Genomic DNA, 17,282 nt, shown 5'->3' on the forward strand with positions numbered 1-17,282 from the left:
TTACCACAACAGCCAGCTCCCCCTGCAAACATTAGGGGGAAAAAGTCTCGTAGGACAATTTATCTTGCACAATACCTACATGACAGGATTTCTTCACAAGGTAAACGTATTCATATGTGTGAGTGATTTTCTATATTTCTAAAGGACTTTTTTGTAAACATATAAATTAATAAACAACCTGTAGAGGTATGCTGGCTGCAGAACATGTAGCAAAAAAACAACAGCAAAACTTGTGAAGGAATCTCTGTCATGATGAATACTTTCAGTCAATGAGACAGTCTATAAGACAAGCAAGCAAAGTCACTAGTGCTATCCCGATTACGGCTTTAGGCTAAGGTGTTGCCAGTTACACAAGAGACAAAGAGAAAGAAGATGAGTAAGGAAAAAACTGTAAGTTGATCCCCCTAGTGGTTCAAATCTGTCTGTGATTATATGCTCTGTACTTTCAGTACTGATGATGAATGTGGGAGTTGCCTGCTTATTTTTTGTCCTGCAAAACTAGCAGCCATGAGGTGCAGAGAAAACACAAAATAGGGTTGAGTCAACAACAACACAATGAAAATGTATTTTAAAAAAATGCCTTTCTGTTGATTATGCTTTCATTTTAAATGTTTCCTTGTTGTTTACAGGTAAGTTACCTTTTTCCTAACTTATTTTTTTAATTCTGCTGCCTGGTTGCATAACCAGCAATAGTGACAGACCAGTGGCGGAGGAAGTACTAATCTTTTTTAAGTAAAAGTAACGATACCACACTGTAGAAATCCTGTGTTAAAAGTAAAACTCCTGCATTCAAAATTTTACTTAAGCTAAATACAAGCATATGAGCATCACCATATACTTATAGTACCAAAAGTAAAAGCACTTTTCTTGCAAAATGGTCAATTTCAGAATAATGTATGTTGTATTATTAGTGTGGATGCTTCAAAGCATCCACACTATTGTTCTTTTTCAGCTATATATTTCAGCATTTTCAGCAAAGTAACTTGAGTTATCAAATAAATGCAGTGGTGTAAAAAGTGCAGTATTTGCCTCTGAGATACAGTGGAGCAAAAGTGCAAGGACATCTCTACAACTGTTATCTCAAAAACTCAACAACTCAGACCAAAACAATTTAGATTTACAAATAGCACTTCAGGTGGGAGGGAAATATGTATTTTTGATTTGAAGAGTGAACTTTCACTTTAAATACAATACTTGAGTAAATGTACTTTGTTAGTCCCGACCACTAGTACAAAAAGCATTTGATCTGTTCACAGTTTATGAGTGTCCTGGAATCAATTTCCTTCTCACGCACAGGCCTGTATATACAGTAACAGTATGGGATGGTTATGTAACCCAACATATCCTCAGCAGCTTTTTGAGCAGCTGCAAACATGATACATAATTGGTTTGGTGCTAAAACAATATGATTTTTGCAAGTTTGTCAGTTGATATGTAGTTTCATGCTATAAATATGCTCACACAGTGTGTTTGATACACATTGTATTTTTGCCAATCTTACAGCTGGAGATCCAAATTTGTGCATTTCTTTAAGTCAAGCAGGCCACAAGGGGTCAGGCACTCACTGGACCAAAAGCATGGCACTTCCACTAAAAAAGAGTTATATGCATACGGCATATATCCTGTGTATGCTATGCAGACATTCTGTCCACATGGCAGGAACTCAGTAGGAAAAAGATAATGGATCTCAGATTTTGGGAGGCTCACATTTGGACTCAAAGTTGCTGTAATTTGGAGTGACTGAACTAACTACATGCTTGGCTTGCATGTTTCTATTACCCTACAAAAGAGAGAAAGGAGACAATGAGTCACTTATGTGTCATTTTCTACACAAATACTAGAACGGGATCTCGAACAGGTTTACACTAACCAGCTTTAACCTCAAAAATTAAGCTCTGAAAATACTCTCGAAAGATTGTACTGACACTGAGGCATCTTGTGTCTTTTTCCAGGGTGTTAAAATGTAGGTCTGATTTTGATCATGTCTTAACTTGGACTTAACTTGCCCTTTGAACAGGGAAACTAGCTGAATGACTATACCACATATCCATTATCAATCAAAAAAAACAGAGCTTCTACATTAGTATTCACTCTAATAGGGCCTTACATATATAATAATGTAATGATACATTTTAACTGTCCCTACAGATTACCAAAAAATCTAAATTCATGCCTAATTAAAACTGCATCACTGACAGTGATGTGTGAAGTGTTATTGTGAGCTATGGTCACCTCCTGTGTGTTTTTATTGATTAAAAATGCATATTATAGATCCTCTAGAAAACACTTTGTATAACAGCCAAGTAATTCAACCTGTTTCCAATTTCACATGTAGAGCTGGGAAAATGTCCCAGAGGTAGATTACTGCATGCCACAGTGGGACTAGTTAGGACATGAAGAGGCAGCTCAAAGTTCAGATTTTATGTTCAAATGAGTTCTGTGTACCCATACTGTTGAGCCAATTTGCCTTAATTTAGGTGGCACTGAAGTGAGCAGCATCAATAAATCATATAACTCTACCTACCAGATTTCATGGATAATCCAATGTTGTAATTATCAACATGTCTAAACAGCAACTGTTCAAACAAAGGCTTAGAAGCAATGTTTGCTACATTATGTGGAAGGATAAAAATATCTATGTTTCTCTATGTGTGTATTCGCCACATTTCGGTTAAGTATTACTTTTTTAGTAAGAAATGTCATAATCTAACATCTCAGAGATGGCAGTCCACGGATGGAATTGGGGCAGTTTATTTTGCCCGATTCTAAGATGTCATTCATTTCAAGTCTCAGCTGAGACGAGCAACAGAATGTGGCTGGACTCATTTCCTTCGGCGTAGCAAGTTTGGGTTGATGTTTGGACACGTCATTTTCAATAACAGCCCAATGATGGCAGTGTCAGCAGCTGGAACTGAGCCAGTTTATTGCTGAGTAAGGGAACCAAAAGCAGCCCAATTTATTTCTTCGAGTGAGCTGAGTTTCAGCCCCTGCTGGGCCAGGTCATTTTTGCTACCTGTAATGCAGATGGCCATGCCATTTACTGAGCACATTACAATTCTTTTCTCAGTGTTTGAAATCTTACAATTATTCTTGAAACCCTATCTCTTAAACTATTAACACTCGTAGCTGATGCAATAACCAGGTGTGTAAAACTGAATGTACATTCTCTGCTTTACACTCAGTTTGCAATTAAATAAGACTTCTAGCAAAACTGTAAACATTAGTCTCTACAATGCTACACTAGTTTGCCAATTGCCTGTGTATACAGATATAAATGCTGCTTAGTTCGAGGCAATATTACATGTGATGTAGATGAAGTCTGATAGTGTGTTATGCTGGGAATACAAATCCATACTTTACACATTTGAATACTTGTGAGTATGTGTATTTACTACATGTATGTCAAGATTATTGCAGAATGCTATGCCTTGCACACAGAAAAAGCAAAATCCTCAAGGTAGAAGAAGAAAGTAAATTTATTTGTCAAATTACATTTGTCCTTGATCCTGCTACATCTCTGGAGATGAAGGATGAGTTCACTGAAATCAGCAGCTACTATGAACTGGCACGTGCAGGGGGGGGGGGGGGGGGGGGGGGGGGCGGGAGCCCCTGCCCCTTTTCCTCTCGATGCCCAAAGTGCCCTTTTGTCGAGTATGTGTGTGTGTATGTGGTTGCCCTCGGTCGGTCACATGATCCACGTAAACGTGCCCACACTTCGTCACTCGCGAGACTGGGCCAGACGTGCCCGGACGTGCCCAGTGGAGCCCTGTTCCTTCGCGCTGCTAATTATTTAACAGCTGATAGCCCAATGACTCCGGTGAGTAGGATGTGCAGCGATATTTGTTTGTGCACATCTGGTGTATTCTTTCATTGAAAGATGACTGACGAAGTAAAGTGAGCATGAGCAAGTGAGTGTGTGCAACTGAGTCTGCACACACTCACCTCTCATGAATGATAGCCGAGTTAATGACACATGCTGAGTCAGGCTTCTTTTTGTTTCTATATGTTTCTTTTGTCTTTGGCCGAGTGCATTAGAGAGATGTATAATTTTACTGTCAGTTGCAGTGGGTTTCCTGTGTTTGTAGAGGCAATGAGGCATAGGCTATACTGTATGTTATTTCAGTAAAACTATGCAATGTAGCCTACATATACAACAATAACAATAGTAATAATTAGAAGAATTTGAATTGTGATTTTCTCAACCTATTGTTTAAACATATCAGTACACTACTTGTTTCTAGTTGTATACACACAAAATAAATATATTATGCATTAGTATAAAATGTAGTTTTATAAACTTTTATAACTTTGCTGTCAGTCAAACTGAATGAAAGCCCAAATACATCTAAATACATGATTTTTATATCATTAGATTAATTTTTACTTAATTACTAGTGCTGCGAATCAGCACCATGGAGCAATTTCATGTTGGTTATAGAGTATATGCCTTGAGAAGGTATGAAATGTCACTCTGTGTGTGTGTGTTTTATGTGCATCAGATTGTAGTTCATCTTCGTCATATTTCATTCTGCAGAGATGCCTCGCAAGGAGAGGACAGTGATGTATGTTGAGTCCATGTTACACTCTTTATGAATATAGGTTGCTACCATTTAACCAGCTATACTGTAAGGTATGTTTCTCTGTGGTGCTTCAAATACGTGCTCCTTGTGCCCCGTTTAAACTTTGAGCACCTGCCCCTTCAAAGGTCTCTGTACGGCCCTGACTATGAAGATTCCATCCGGTTGCTCAGGCATGTTGCTACTGATGGCATCATTCAATTCCTGCAGTGCAATTTTTGAATTTGCATCAGAGTCTTGAGTCCTTTTGGCTGCCAACAAGGTCCACCCTTCCAGTGCGACAGCCTGATGCGAGATGTTTGGGGTAAACCATGGCTCTGTGAAGTTGTGTGCAGAACAGTCTCAGATGTCCTGTTGCTGAGTGAGCCTCAATCCCATCTCATCCACTTTATTCTCCTGCGACTGGACATTAGGCAAAAGAAGGCTTGGTAGAGGAGCAGCTCTCGGTCCAAGTCTGGTCAGTCTCGCCCTGATACCAGCTCTCCTCCCTCTCTTCAGCTTTTGGTTTTGTTTCTCCCCTGTGGTCTGACTAGCCGCTTGGCGTGTGCCGTTAATGGAGATCCTCTCACGGTCTGCTGCATTCAGTCCAAACCCCACACAACTTTTCCCGATGTTGATAAGTGCTTCTCTATTGTAGAACAGTCGTGCTTCAGCAGAGTGGGCTGTGGAGTCGAAAAACTAGAAAAATATAGCAAAATATAGCAAAAAAGTAGCAAGGATTTGAGGAGCTGCTGGCTGTTGCATCTACATGCATTGCCATCATTGTAGCAACAAGTGCTTTTATTAATGCCAATTTGTTGCTTATTGTGCTTTTTCAAATGATGGTTTGCATGTGCTATAATAACACAAAAACACATTTTTAAGTTTTGAAGAGTTTTGCCAGAAATATAAAATGTTTTACTGGTTTGGGTAAGGTTTGTGGTTTTGCGAAATAAAAAAAAATAGCATATAGACTCAGAGATGATGCAGAAGTAATCATAAAAAGAAAAAAAAAGTTGGTGAACCTTTTCCACATTGGATATTCCATGAGCTTTCCTCCTGAACCATTGCACCCTGTTGTGCGCAGTGTCAGCTCTGCACACCTTGGTCTAATAGGGATCACTGGTAAGGGTCAAAGAAAATCAATAGTTTGTTCTCTCCAATACTGTACTGTGGGGTGCAGTAAAGTGTGCAGCTTATAGGAGCCTCTTGGCTTTTTCTTGGACTAGGGAAGGCAATATTTGTGTGCACTCCGGTAGACTGTTGCCATGATGTATATAGGCCATGGCTAAATGTCTGCATCCGAGATGGTAATTTATTATGTGCTAGTTGAGATAGATTTGTAGGATTTCAAATTTGTAAGGCTTACTTGAAGATCAACAAGAGCAGAGGTGTATTGAGATGAGCTAACTGGCTTCTTTTTAGCTGAAGGCTGGTGTGCGAGAGGATTGCGGCCCACTGGCCAAGTTACATAGTGCTACAAGCAGGCACCAGTAGACACCATTCTCCTTGTTCTCCACCATTCTCCTTGTGTTCTGTTAGATGGAATATGAAACTGCGATTTTCATGTTGAAAAGCTTCATAATGTTACTTTTAAGTTATGCATAATCAAGGGTGGTCCACTTTGAGTGACTTGCGGGACTTTGGCTTTGGCTGATAGTGTCCTCGGCTTCTCAATCAGATCCACTCTGCACCAAGATGGCAATGACTGAAATGCCAAACCTGAGGCTTCAAAATCGTAGTCCCTAAACCAATGCGTGATAGTCTATGATTAATAATAAAATTAACATTGTGTTAATTTGAGAAAACTCCCTATTTTATGAAACAGCTGAGGTAAAGATAAGTACTAAACATGGCTGTTCAACTTAGGGTTAGAGGATAACCTTGTTGAACCTGGCTCTTGACATGCCAAGTTTGTCCGTCCTGCATGTCTTCCTCCTGTTTCGCCAGGCCTCATCTGTACAGCGAGAAGTTAACGCTGCTTCCCACTGCAGTGCCAGCTCCCAGCCTGTAATTCTCCATGGCTCAGACATCTGTAAGCATTTCTCTCTAACCACAGGAACAAAATAGAAAGTTGGAAGCTAGAGGCTGTAATTTGGGTGTGTATAAATAAAGTTGTGAGCAAAGAAGAGGCTGCTAATATGATGGGAGTCCAGAGGGTGGGAGGTCTGGAGGAGCGGGACACCCAAGTCATCAAAGATGATGGACAAGGAGCAGGAAGACGTGGAGCCTCTGAAAGTTTTGTGTAGGACGTTCAGATTTAGTGTGTGTGTTGTTAGGGCATCTCAGTGGGTGTACAGTATGTCATGTATCATATGCAAGGACTAACTTGGTTTGCATGCCTGCCCACCACCTGTCCTCATCACTGCATACATTACAAAATACAGCTAATGACATCCATGTCAGGCAAAACCATTTTTGCTTGCAGTTGAAATATTGAAATCACAAAAAATACAGCAATGTTAGCACACCACATGGAAACACTGCTGAAATTTTGAATCTCAGAATTTCTAAATTAGCTTGTTTCATGTCTTAATTCAATACTAACACAAGCTATTCTGAAATACATGAAAAGGAAAAATACTTGTTTTGTCTGGTGCATTATTTCACTGTTTCTATGGGATTTAGCATGCATATATGGTATATTTTAAAGCCTGAATTTGGGGGTTTTAATTGAATTTGATATATAGTTCTTTGGTTTTGTAGAACAACATACATCTATGATAATAACCCTAAAGGTGGGACCAGGTAGTTGTATCCACATGTTGGCATGGGCTACAAAGAGTTTCCTGTCACATTAATCAGCCTGCAAAGAGCTAATATAAAATTGCATGTGTTTCACACAGATTGAGTGGAAGTGATCCATCTCATCCTGCTGCATGCCTATACATGGCCACTGCCTCCTCTGTAGTGGTCTGACTGCATGGGCGGCCCTGCCTTACAGCTGAGGGCACACTTATACAGCTTGCTAAAACGGGATGTTCTGTATAGTTGGTACAGCAGCAGGCTCACAGCTGGGATGAAAACAACCCGTTCCCTCAAACACGCCCCAGAATCAAACCTATGGAGCCCAAAATGATCACTTTTAAACTGGGCGTAGGTACAGCAGCAGAACTGCAACCACCATTTGAACAAACATCTCTTTATATCTGTTTTCATTAGCTGAGAGGGGATTTGAAGAACACCTGGAGATTGTTAACAGATTTTTGTAGGTAAAAGCATCATGTGACAGAGAAAATAAAGGCTGATTTGTGTTTCAATGCAATACTGAGTAAACAGTATCTGGTTTATTTAGCTCACTCACAAGAGGTCAGTAATATGATGATGTGAAATTAGAATTCTCAACACAACAAAATACTGATAAAAAAATACATGAATAATGACCAAAAACAGATGTAGGTTGTAAAAAAGAAAGTTTAAAAAAAATGCTAAAAGAAGAAAAATAGGTAACTATCAATTGGAGGTGAATGTTGTCCTTTTGTCAGGTGGCTCCTCATCATTTTATCATTCAGACTTTGGCTCCACAGTCCTATTTTCTCTGCTCTTTCTACCCTTACTAGAAATAATTTCAGCTGTCATAAAACTTCCATTCTACATAAATACAATAAATAATAATGAAAATGACCCAGGGAAGCTGCTTGCTCAAACTCTCAGCTTTTCTTAACTCTGTTTGTTTCACTCTTTTTCATTTCAGGCTGTTCAGTCTTTAATCAACTTCACATTTCTACTGACCGTGTCTGGGAGACTGGCAGATGTAAGCTGAACTCCCTTTTATATTGATATTAGAGTTAGTTGTGCACCAATATGTATATCCTATAGCACTCACCAAAGTTGGTCAAACCATTGTGTTGCTTTTACTGAACATAAACTTATATCATTAGTTTTAGGTCACTGGTCCAAAAGTAGCCCACTATGTTTTATCTATATTTGTTACTCTTATCTATAACATAACTCTTACTTAGTGGTTGAATGTCCTGTTTTAATATTTTATTAGCCTAATTTCTTACACCAGCATTAGTATTGAAGCATCCCAAATAGGACATTCTTGTAATATGCAAATCAAGGCTTCTCATTCAGCCAAGTCACCAGAAGAAAATGTTGGCATTGTCTGCAAACCACAGAAATGTTACATTTGTACGTTTTATCTGATCATGTCAGAGTTCCTAAAAAGGCGTAATATATGAGCTGCAGTTGAAAGGCATGTCACATAGGGAAGAAACCTTCCAAGCTGCAGACCAACAAACAAAAAAAAATCTTATTTCTTATTTTAAATCTTTTAAACAAAGTATAGCTGTGTTTCTAGCACTGTTTTAACCACAAAATGGGGCTGTGGAGTTTTTTTGTATGGTTTTTTTTAGCAACACGTGTTTCCAGCAGCTTTTTTACCACCATCCCTTCTTCTTTTTTGTAATGTGTCACTATGCTTACACTGGGAATAGTGCCAAGAAAAGCAGATGTTTTACCAGGACATCACCATGTTTTCTGTCAGGATGTTGCCATGAAACGCGATTGTTTTTTTAGCAAATCATACTGTGTTCCAGCTACTTTTTAGCTACCAAACATGATTGGTTTTTTAAGCAAATCATTACTGTCTTTCCACATGAGATAGTATGAAGAAAAGCAGTTTCCTACCAAAACTGGGTATTTTAAGACTTGATCTTCTACGAACCATAACCAAGTATGTCTTCTGCCCAAACATAATCACCTGTTAACCACAGCGTTGTTCAAATGTAAAGAAATGTAAAGTTTTAAAGTATCAGCGATATAATAATTTATAAAAGTAACACATTTGTGGTTTGCAGAAATGTACAATGGTATAATTTACTCTGGCGATTTTGGTTGTCTCACCAGTTAGGATTATTTTAGTACTGAGCAGACTTTAGTCTAGCACAGGTCCTAATTTCAAGTAGATTTCCTTTATCGTTCAGTTAGACTGGCTAAAATTCTTAGCTATTATATCAGCCCTCTCCCAGTAAGTGTGAATGGGTTGACTTTGAGACTGATCTGTATTTTTGTTCTGTTTTTTTATTTCTCTTCCTTTGCCTCCATCTACCAGCTGAACAGTTTCATGAAGTTTTGGAATCCATTCTCTCCGAAGAAGTCGTAGGAGCCCTCCTGGGACGTGCCCAGGTGGACAAGCAGCAGGACGAGCAGGACAATGGCCAGAAGTGGAATCAGCAGGTTCCAGCCGGCTGCCAGGATGTTGTACCACTTTGCCTTGTCTGAACACTCCTGTGCCAGCTGCAGGTTGCCCTGAGTCTTTTGGTCCCTTGCCTAAATAGATAAATACACACACACTTGAATTATGACATTCAATTACTGAGGTTGGTATCAAGTAATAGAGAAAAGCACTAAGCTCATAATTAAAGACCGTTAAAGACATAAAAGCTTTGTCTCTACTGCATGGCAGTGAGACAATTTATGTTCATAAAGAATAAAAATGCTGAGTTTGTATCTACAGCCATGTGTACTGTAAATAGTGAGAGGAGGAGAACAAGGAAAGTCATATTATAATGTTCAGTCCTGTCTTTGTTTACAACTAGTTCATCAAAGCCTGTCCCATAATCCCCAGTTTTTCCACAGAGCACAGACTCAAGGTTGAGCAAGGGTGGAGTGATATGAAATCCTTGAGCTGCTTCTAAGTGTATCCATATATATTTTGGAACGGACCAGGCCAAGTCTTTCTCTAGCACTCTCTAATTTCCCATGAGTACTTGCCCATTAGGAAGATGCCAATTACGCCATTTTTAACTCCAGACAAGCAGCCAGTCCCTGTCTTTAATTTGAGCACTGAGCCAATACTAAGCCTGTGATTCAGAACTGCTGCGCCCCATGTAGACAACTAAAAAGTTATAAAAAAGGCTTCAGCAAACGGTACACACACCCTTTTGTGGTAAGTTTCTCAGAAACCTGTTTGTTCAGGTAGTCACACAGTTTGTTCAATCCTGCTTTGGACATAGCATTTTTAAGGATATTTTAACGAGAAAAGCTTTTGTTTAAGTTACGTTCTGTTTCTCCACAGTCCCATTCCTGTGGTGAAGGGCACACATCTGACCAGGGACAATAACAGGCCTCTGCAGTGTGCATATTGCTTTTTTACATTTTACAAAAAAAGATTTTATGGTGAAACAACTCTTGCTTTCATTGCATCACTCAACCCGTTACACAAGTCTGACACTCTAGACAGCCAGGCTGAATTTCCACTTTACTATTGCGAAAACTAATGTCAAGTTGCTTCTTGTTCTTTTAGAAATGATACTGTACTGCTGGTGTTTGCCTGTGTCATATTTCCCAATGTGGCATTTGCCACAACATGCCCGTTGTTAGCTTTCCTTGCCAACTCGGCCCACCTTTGGTCTATTCCTGCCAAACTTGCAATACAAAAGGCTGTAAACATTGTACATTATTTACCTCCCCAGATTAGGCTGTGCCAGACTGGAACTATTAAAACTGTAAGTTATATTGCATATTGTTGACTAATTTCCAAATTGCTGTCTTTTCTTGCCAAGTATACTCCAGTGTTTCTACCCTATCAATTAATTTATCAGTTTTATTAACCAATTTAAACATCAATAGTCATGCTGAAATTGCAATGTATTGTGGAGGCTAAAAAATATCTAAAAACACTGTAAAATAAACTTAGCCCCCGTGGCATAAATATAGACAGGTAGAGTGCAGTGCAGACAGGGCAGTTGCACTGGTGCCAATGGAGTGAGGGGGCCCATGGCCCATATAGAGTGGGCCTTTAAGCAATATGTAGGGCAGAAAATGGGTCCTTGTGAGTAATTCACATTGCCACTTTAGAAATATGCCTGTGTTCTAATAAAAACTCACACTGAATTAAAAAATACTGCAATTTGCAATTTAAACCTTTAAATAAGGCAAACTCACCCCCATCATGTTTTTTTGTGAAATCATCAGTAGAAATCTGTGACAAATTAAACTATTATATTTTGCTATAACGGATATTGCCAAAAAATACAATAACGTACATCCCTATTTTCTGGGCAACGTGTGTATCCAATGTCAAGGCCCTATCTGATCATGTGACAAGATGATAAGATTATACAGTTGCTAGTTTTTGTGTATAACTAGTGTGCTCAAGGGCCCATTGTAACATACGCCACTGCTTATACCTTGTGTTGTTGGATTCTCCTGTAAAATGCATAAGAGAATCCTTCAGTCATGGTTTGGACATCTTATCTTAAACATGAAACAGTGCAGTCTCGTCCTATCCTCTTCCTTTTGATACCTCAGCTAATTCCTTGAATGCTGCATGTCTCATGAAAATGGTCCAAACTGAAACTTACAACTAAAGTGTGGCACAAAAAAAGCACAAGATCACACCTTGATGGAGTAGACGAGAGCCATGAATCCCAGGCAGCAGAAGTTAACGTACAAGGTGTTGCACAGCGACCAGACCAAATAGTCCCGGGGAGGATTCTTGCCAGCGCTGCCCATATTCACCACGGTGGATCCAGCCGGCTTACGGGCGGACTTGCAATTGGTGAGTGGGGTGCAGTCTGAGGGGAAGTTGTATGAATGGTTGTCCATGGTTAGTCAGAAGACCCCCGGCTGTGGGTAAATAGGTGGGTATGCAAACTGGCGAGTCTTCCAGAAGCTTGTGCACAGTCCCCTCTTTGGAAAGTAGTGCCCCCCCTGCAGTGCGGGAGAGGCTTATAAAGGGCAAAGAAGAGGGAGGTGACCGGGACAGGACGCATGGGCAGGGTCCTTTAATATACAGCAGGTCTGTCATTATGTGGTGAGGCCTGAGAGAGACTGAAATAGAGATACAGAGAGACAGAAAACTGTATGAGAGAGAAGACATGGGAGCAAATAGATGTATGGGAGCAGTGTAACATCTCTTCCATCAAAGTGCCCATCACCTCAGCTTTCTTAGAGGTCCTAGTGGTTTGGGCCAGGTGGTTGATTTGGGGCGGAGGTAGCAGAGATCAGTATGGGCAAGGTTGTGCGGTTTAAAAGCCTTGAAGGTGTTGAGGAGGAATTCATTTGAAGTGCTGTCTAGCAGAGGCCTTGAGGGGCAAGTCTGTGTTGTAGTTCACCAAGTGAGTGAAAAAACGCCATATTTTAGAACACATTTGTAAAATATGGTTAGATATTGATTTCTGCAGTTACAAGACAAGTAACAAGTTACAAGATCTGGCCAGAAGTCAGCTCAAACAATCAGTTGTTAAACAGATATTTTTCTTTACTTTTCTGATAGTTTCAGTCATTCAAGCTTCTCACGTATGATGGTTTGCTGCTTGTCATTGTGATATCTGATAGTACACAAAATATACTTAATTTTTGGACTGCTGGTCAAACAAAAAAAGCTATGTTACTTTAAGTATTTCTTTTTAGAGGGCAAGTTTGGCTCAATTTTATATTTTTTAAGCTCTTTAAATTCACTCAGTTACTCACACTGGCGTTTCCACGTACAACCATAGTCTACTGTTGATGAGCATCCCCACTGCAAAAAAGAGGTGCTTAGTGCCTTGTGAAAAAGTACAAGCGTTAAACAGCCAAATACAGTGAGATGCCTAAGGCAAATCTGCTTCTCTGGCTTTATACTTATACTGCATTTTTTCTTGTTTACATAAGAAATAGTCTTCTTGTTTACACAAGAAAAAACATTATTGTTGGCATAAACTTCCTGAATTTAAAGGACTGAGTTTTTTTCTAAAACATTCAAAGCACAATGGACAACTAACTGAATTAATATCTAAAGATGCAAATGAGCACTGGAAACATTCAAATGTGGAACATCGATGCCCTCTCCTGGCCGCTTACAAAATTGTATCCTCAGCACCAGTGGCTTTCTTAATGGCCATTTCTCCAATTTTGATCTGACATTAACGCAGCACTGGACACAAACAGCCTTATAAATATGGATTGTTTGTGATTATTGAAAGGGGTGGAACTCTTGTACAAGCCCATCGGGTTACGTTCCCTCCTTACACCATTTTTGTCAATGTGTGCTCAATAAATAAACCTAAACCTAAGAGAAACAATGATAGCGAATGTGCAAAGTGCCGCACCGTTGAGTGTTATATGTTCTAAAACTTATTTTAAATGTGCATTCTCAGGTTAACAGCGCAAAGTTTAAAAACAGCTACATCTGGAGCAAATGTGGTGACCACAGTTAAGCTTGCTTCCACATTGTGGTGTTGAAAGACGTTAACGCTTGTCCCTAAGAATTTTTAACCTGTGTGCGCATCAAATTGGAGCGCGTCCAAGTTACGTGCATGACAAATAGCTTACACAACAAAATACACCGTTTGAAACATCACAAATCATAGCCATAATATTTAATAAAATGCATTACAAATTCTTAGGTAGCGCGAAATCCACCTAAGTACAGCAGGATGGGTCGACTCACCGGGATCTTCGATCGGAAGGAAGTACGAAACGTGTACAAAAAAGTCACTTGCCTTAGCAGAGGATGGTTTCGATCCATCGACCTCTGGGTTATGGGCCCAGCACGCTTCCGCTGCGCCACTCTGCTGCGATTAATATGTGGAATAGCTGGATTTTATCATGTATGTAGGGTTCTATGAAATTTGATTTAGTGTGAACATTTCACGGTAACGCTCAGCATCGTCCTTGCGCTAACATGAACTACAAAAGGTCCTGATGAAACAGAAATCCTATGTGGCGACAGAAACGTCCGTGTCTCCCCCTTTCAAAATAAAAGCGTAAACTTTAAAATTAGGTCATTTGTATGCTACACTTGCACGAAAACAATTAGTCAAGTAACATTTGAAACTACATGATAGATATTACAAGTATGTTACCTCTGTTAAGGACTGCCTTGTCCATAGCGTGGGACACAACTGGAAGGTTGAAGAAAATGGAACCGCCACGGCCTTTTATATGTAATTTTGAAAAACATTAATTCACAATGAAATGTAATAAGAAAATTACCTGCTGACACGTTATAGCATTGGAAAAAAGTACACAAAATATATATTTATATACATATGTATACAGTGGTCCAGCCCTCTCAAGGTGGTCCTACCTTGGCCAGTTGCTGGGTGAAAAACACGCTCGGGAGCGCGTTGATTGGTTGTACTACTAGAAAGTTTTTTCCAGTGATATTACAATTACCCAATCACATTTCACCTGGAAGCAACTATTTCCGTAGCGTTTGGTACGAAGTTATTCCGGAAGCCACTAAAGTCAGGTGCTTAAGATATCTATGTGATACAGCCAACAAGAAAGAATGACTTGAGACTTAACAGTCTTTAACCAAAAAAAATGAACTGGTGAACAATGGGGATTAATTGGCGCTGCCTACGTCGGTGCAGAAAATGAACAAAGACATGTCCATCAGAGTGGATGACGGGGTGATAACGTTACTGAGCGGCAAAAGGATCCTGGACATCAAATTAATGTCACATGTGGATTTAACGTTAGCCGGCTGTTGAGGTTTTTGAGACAACATGGTGAGTCACTTTTAATTCAATAGAAAGCTACCGCGTGCTTGCCCATTCAATATTGTGTTTTTCATGGTGTTTTTTCATCACTGGTCAAAGGTTTTGTCTGCGTCCGTTTGTGTAATGTCGGCCACCAGATGCTAGTTGCCTTTAGGACAGGATTCAATGGCATAGCTAGGTTTTACAAAGAGTGTTACTGAGGTCAGTCAGTCATTTTCTGTAACCGCTTGTCCTCGTAAGGGCCGCGGGGTACACCCTGGACAGATCGCCAGACTACCGCAGGGCACGTTACTGAGGTGTATCGTTTAAGAACAGTGTGATTTATACGGTCTATCTACTCCTATACAAGTGCAGCGTTGATACATGGACGTTTTGATATTATCGCAATTTGTGTTTTTGTGCCACAGGCCTGTACAACAGCAACAATGGGACCACTTAATCAACAACCGTTTACCAATTACCAGTTAATAAACTCTTTTAACAAGCTCTCAAAGCACAGGACCACATAATAATAATAATAATATAGCCACTATTACAAAATTATGCAAAATACAACATATTGATCTTCATCTCCTTAAACAATTCATTCAAACAGTCAAATGAGAAATAAGACATACAATGACATCAGCAATGGAAGACTTTTGTCTGAAACATTGCTCAACAATATTTGCCCAAAGTCCTTTTTCAATCCCAGCAACAAAACAGTGCTATGTCCTCCCTACAAATGTTATTGAGTTGATTAGTTTTACTCAATTTAATGTTAAAAAATGATCAACTGTCAATAAGAGCTAGAAATGCCTCTTAACATTTATGCACTGACCTACATGTTTTATATTTATTAATGTGATGTTCTATTTTTGTTCTTTTGTGTATTTATTAATATTAGATGTAATTGTCAAGTCAAGTCAAGTCAATTTTATTTATAGAGCCCATTATCACAAAACATGGTTTGTCTCAGAGGGCTTTACAGTGTACGACATCCCTCTGCCCTTAGACCCTCACATCACTCAAGGAAAAACTCCCGAAAAAGAACCCCTGAACGGGAAAAAAAGGAAGAAACCTCAGGAAGAGCAGTAGAGGATGATGAGGATGTCATTTTTATACTGCTATAATTGTAGCAAAGCCACTCCCAAAGACAACAGATGAACATCAGCATTGTGCTTTATCTGGTGCAATAAATTCAATGTACACCGGCCCTGTTTTAACTAAACCAATAAATGAAATGAAAAGTGGCCCAAGTTACAGAGTGTTTTGGCTTCTCTTTTAATATAACATTACAGATTGTTTGTGATTACAGATATTGATCCTCTTTACCTAGCCATTGGGGTACTTGTCCTTAGCAAAAACCCATTATTTCTTACAATTACTCATAAATTACCCAACCCACTTCCTAAAGCTGGGTTTGTATGTCTGTTGTGTGATCTTACTTTGTTAGGCAGCTGCTGATGTGTTAGTAATATGCTGCTTGATTGAGGGATTAGATCCTGTTATACATGTCAGGTTTGGTTTTGTTCATATGGACGAGTGTTTGCATATAGGATCCTATTGTGAAACCAAAACAATTTTTCGGTCTTTGCATGAAATAGCTTGTTTATAATCCTAAAGGGGACATAAATGCAGTAGATTATAAATTGCTGTCTTTGTGGCCATTAGTTTTAGATGTGCATGTTTTGTTTGTGGATGCATGGATGGTCCCAGTGCAGTGATCAAAGTCTGCCATTAATAGAAAAACATACTGCTTTGAAAACTAAAATTTCTTGTGTGGCATTTCCAGATAATTTGACACAGTTGAAATTAAGTGAAACTGACACTACAATGCACTAAATAACTACATAGATCATTTTTTTCCACTTTCCTAAGGGTGTTCTTTCTTCTTTAGTTGTACAGATCTTAATTGAGATGATTTTCTTGCGATGTATCAAGTATCGTAGAATCGCTGTATTGCGATACCATCATTATTGCGGGCAGCGACAATTCTGAAATCCCAGCTGGAGAGAATTTATGATTTCAGGCAACTGTTGTTTGCCGACTTTAGTTTCAGGATGTCTGAGATCTTATTCACAAAGGATATATGGAAAAATGGATTCAGAGAGGGGAAGAGCTAAAAAACTGACAACTTTGGCGAGGACACAGCCTCTGTACACGGGACACTTGCTTTAACCACCAAGCTACAAGGCACCCCGTCTAGATCATCATTTAACCGAGCATTTAAACTTTCTGTTTTTACGTTTTCAGCAGATAAATAAGCTTGGCAGCCAAACCAGTCACAATGTAAAGATGTTTGTTGTGA

General features: G+C 39.4%; 1 protein-coding gene and 1 non-coding gene across 3 annotated transcripts; both read right to left on the bottom strand.

The window, feature by feature from the left end:
• Positions 1 to 7,806: 7,806 nt before the first annotated feature.
• Positions 7,807 to 14,003, bottom strand: ifitm5 (interferon induced transmembrane protein 5). Of its 2 annotated transcripts, XM_042496430.1 has the most exons (4): positions 12,978 to 13,007; positions 12,443 to 12,603; positions 11,904 to 12,335; positions 7,807 to 9,830 (listed from the first exon to the last, which is right to left on the bottom strand). In XM_042496430.1, the coding sequence occupies exons 3-4, from the start codon at positions 12,108 to 12,110 to the stop codon at positions 9,606 to 9,608; spliced, it is 432 nt and encodes a 143-aa protein (XP_042352364.1). In that variant the 5' UTR covers positions 12,111 to 12,335; positions 12,443 to 12,603; positions 12,978 to 13,007; the 3' UTR covers positions 7,807 to 9,605. The 2 variants fall into 2 exon arrangements, with proteins under 2 accessions (XP_042352364.1, XP_042352365.1); XM_042496431.1 differs by lacking the exons at positions 12,443 to 12,603; positions 12,978 to 13,007 and adding an exon at positions 13,936 to 14,003.
• Positions 13,990 to 14,061, bottom strand: trnam-cau. Its single transcript has one exon. It is a non-coding gene; the product is annotated as a tRNA-Met (tRNA).
• Positions 14,062 to 17,282: the final 3,221 nt, after the last annotated feature.

This window comes from Plectropomus leopardus, chromosome 11 (assembly GCF_008729295.1).
Source record: "Plectropomus leopardus isolate mb chromosome 11, YSFRI_Pleo_2.0, whole genome shotgun sequence".
Lineage (NCBI taxonomy): Eukaryota > Metazoa > Chordata > Actinopteri > Perciformes > Serranidae > Plectropomus > Plectropomus leopardus.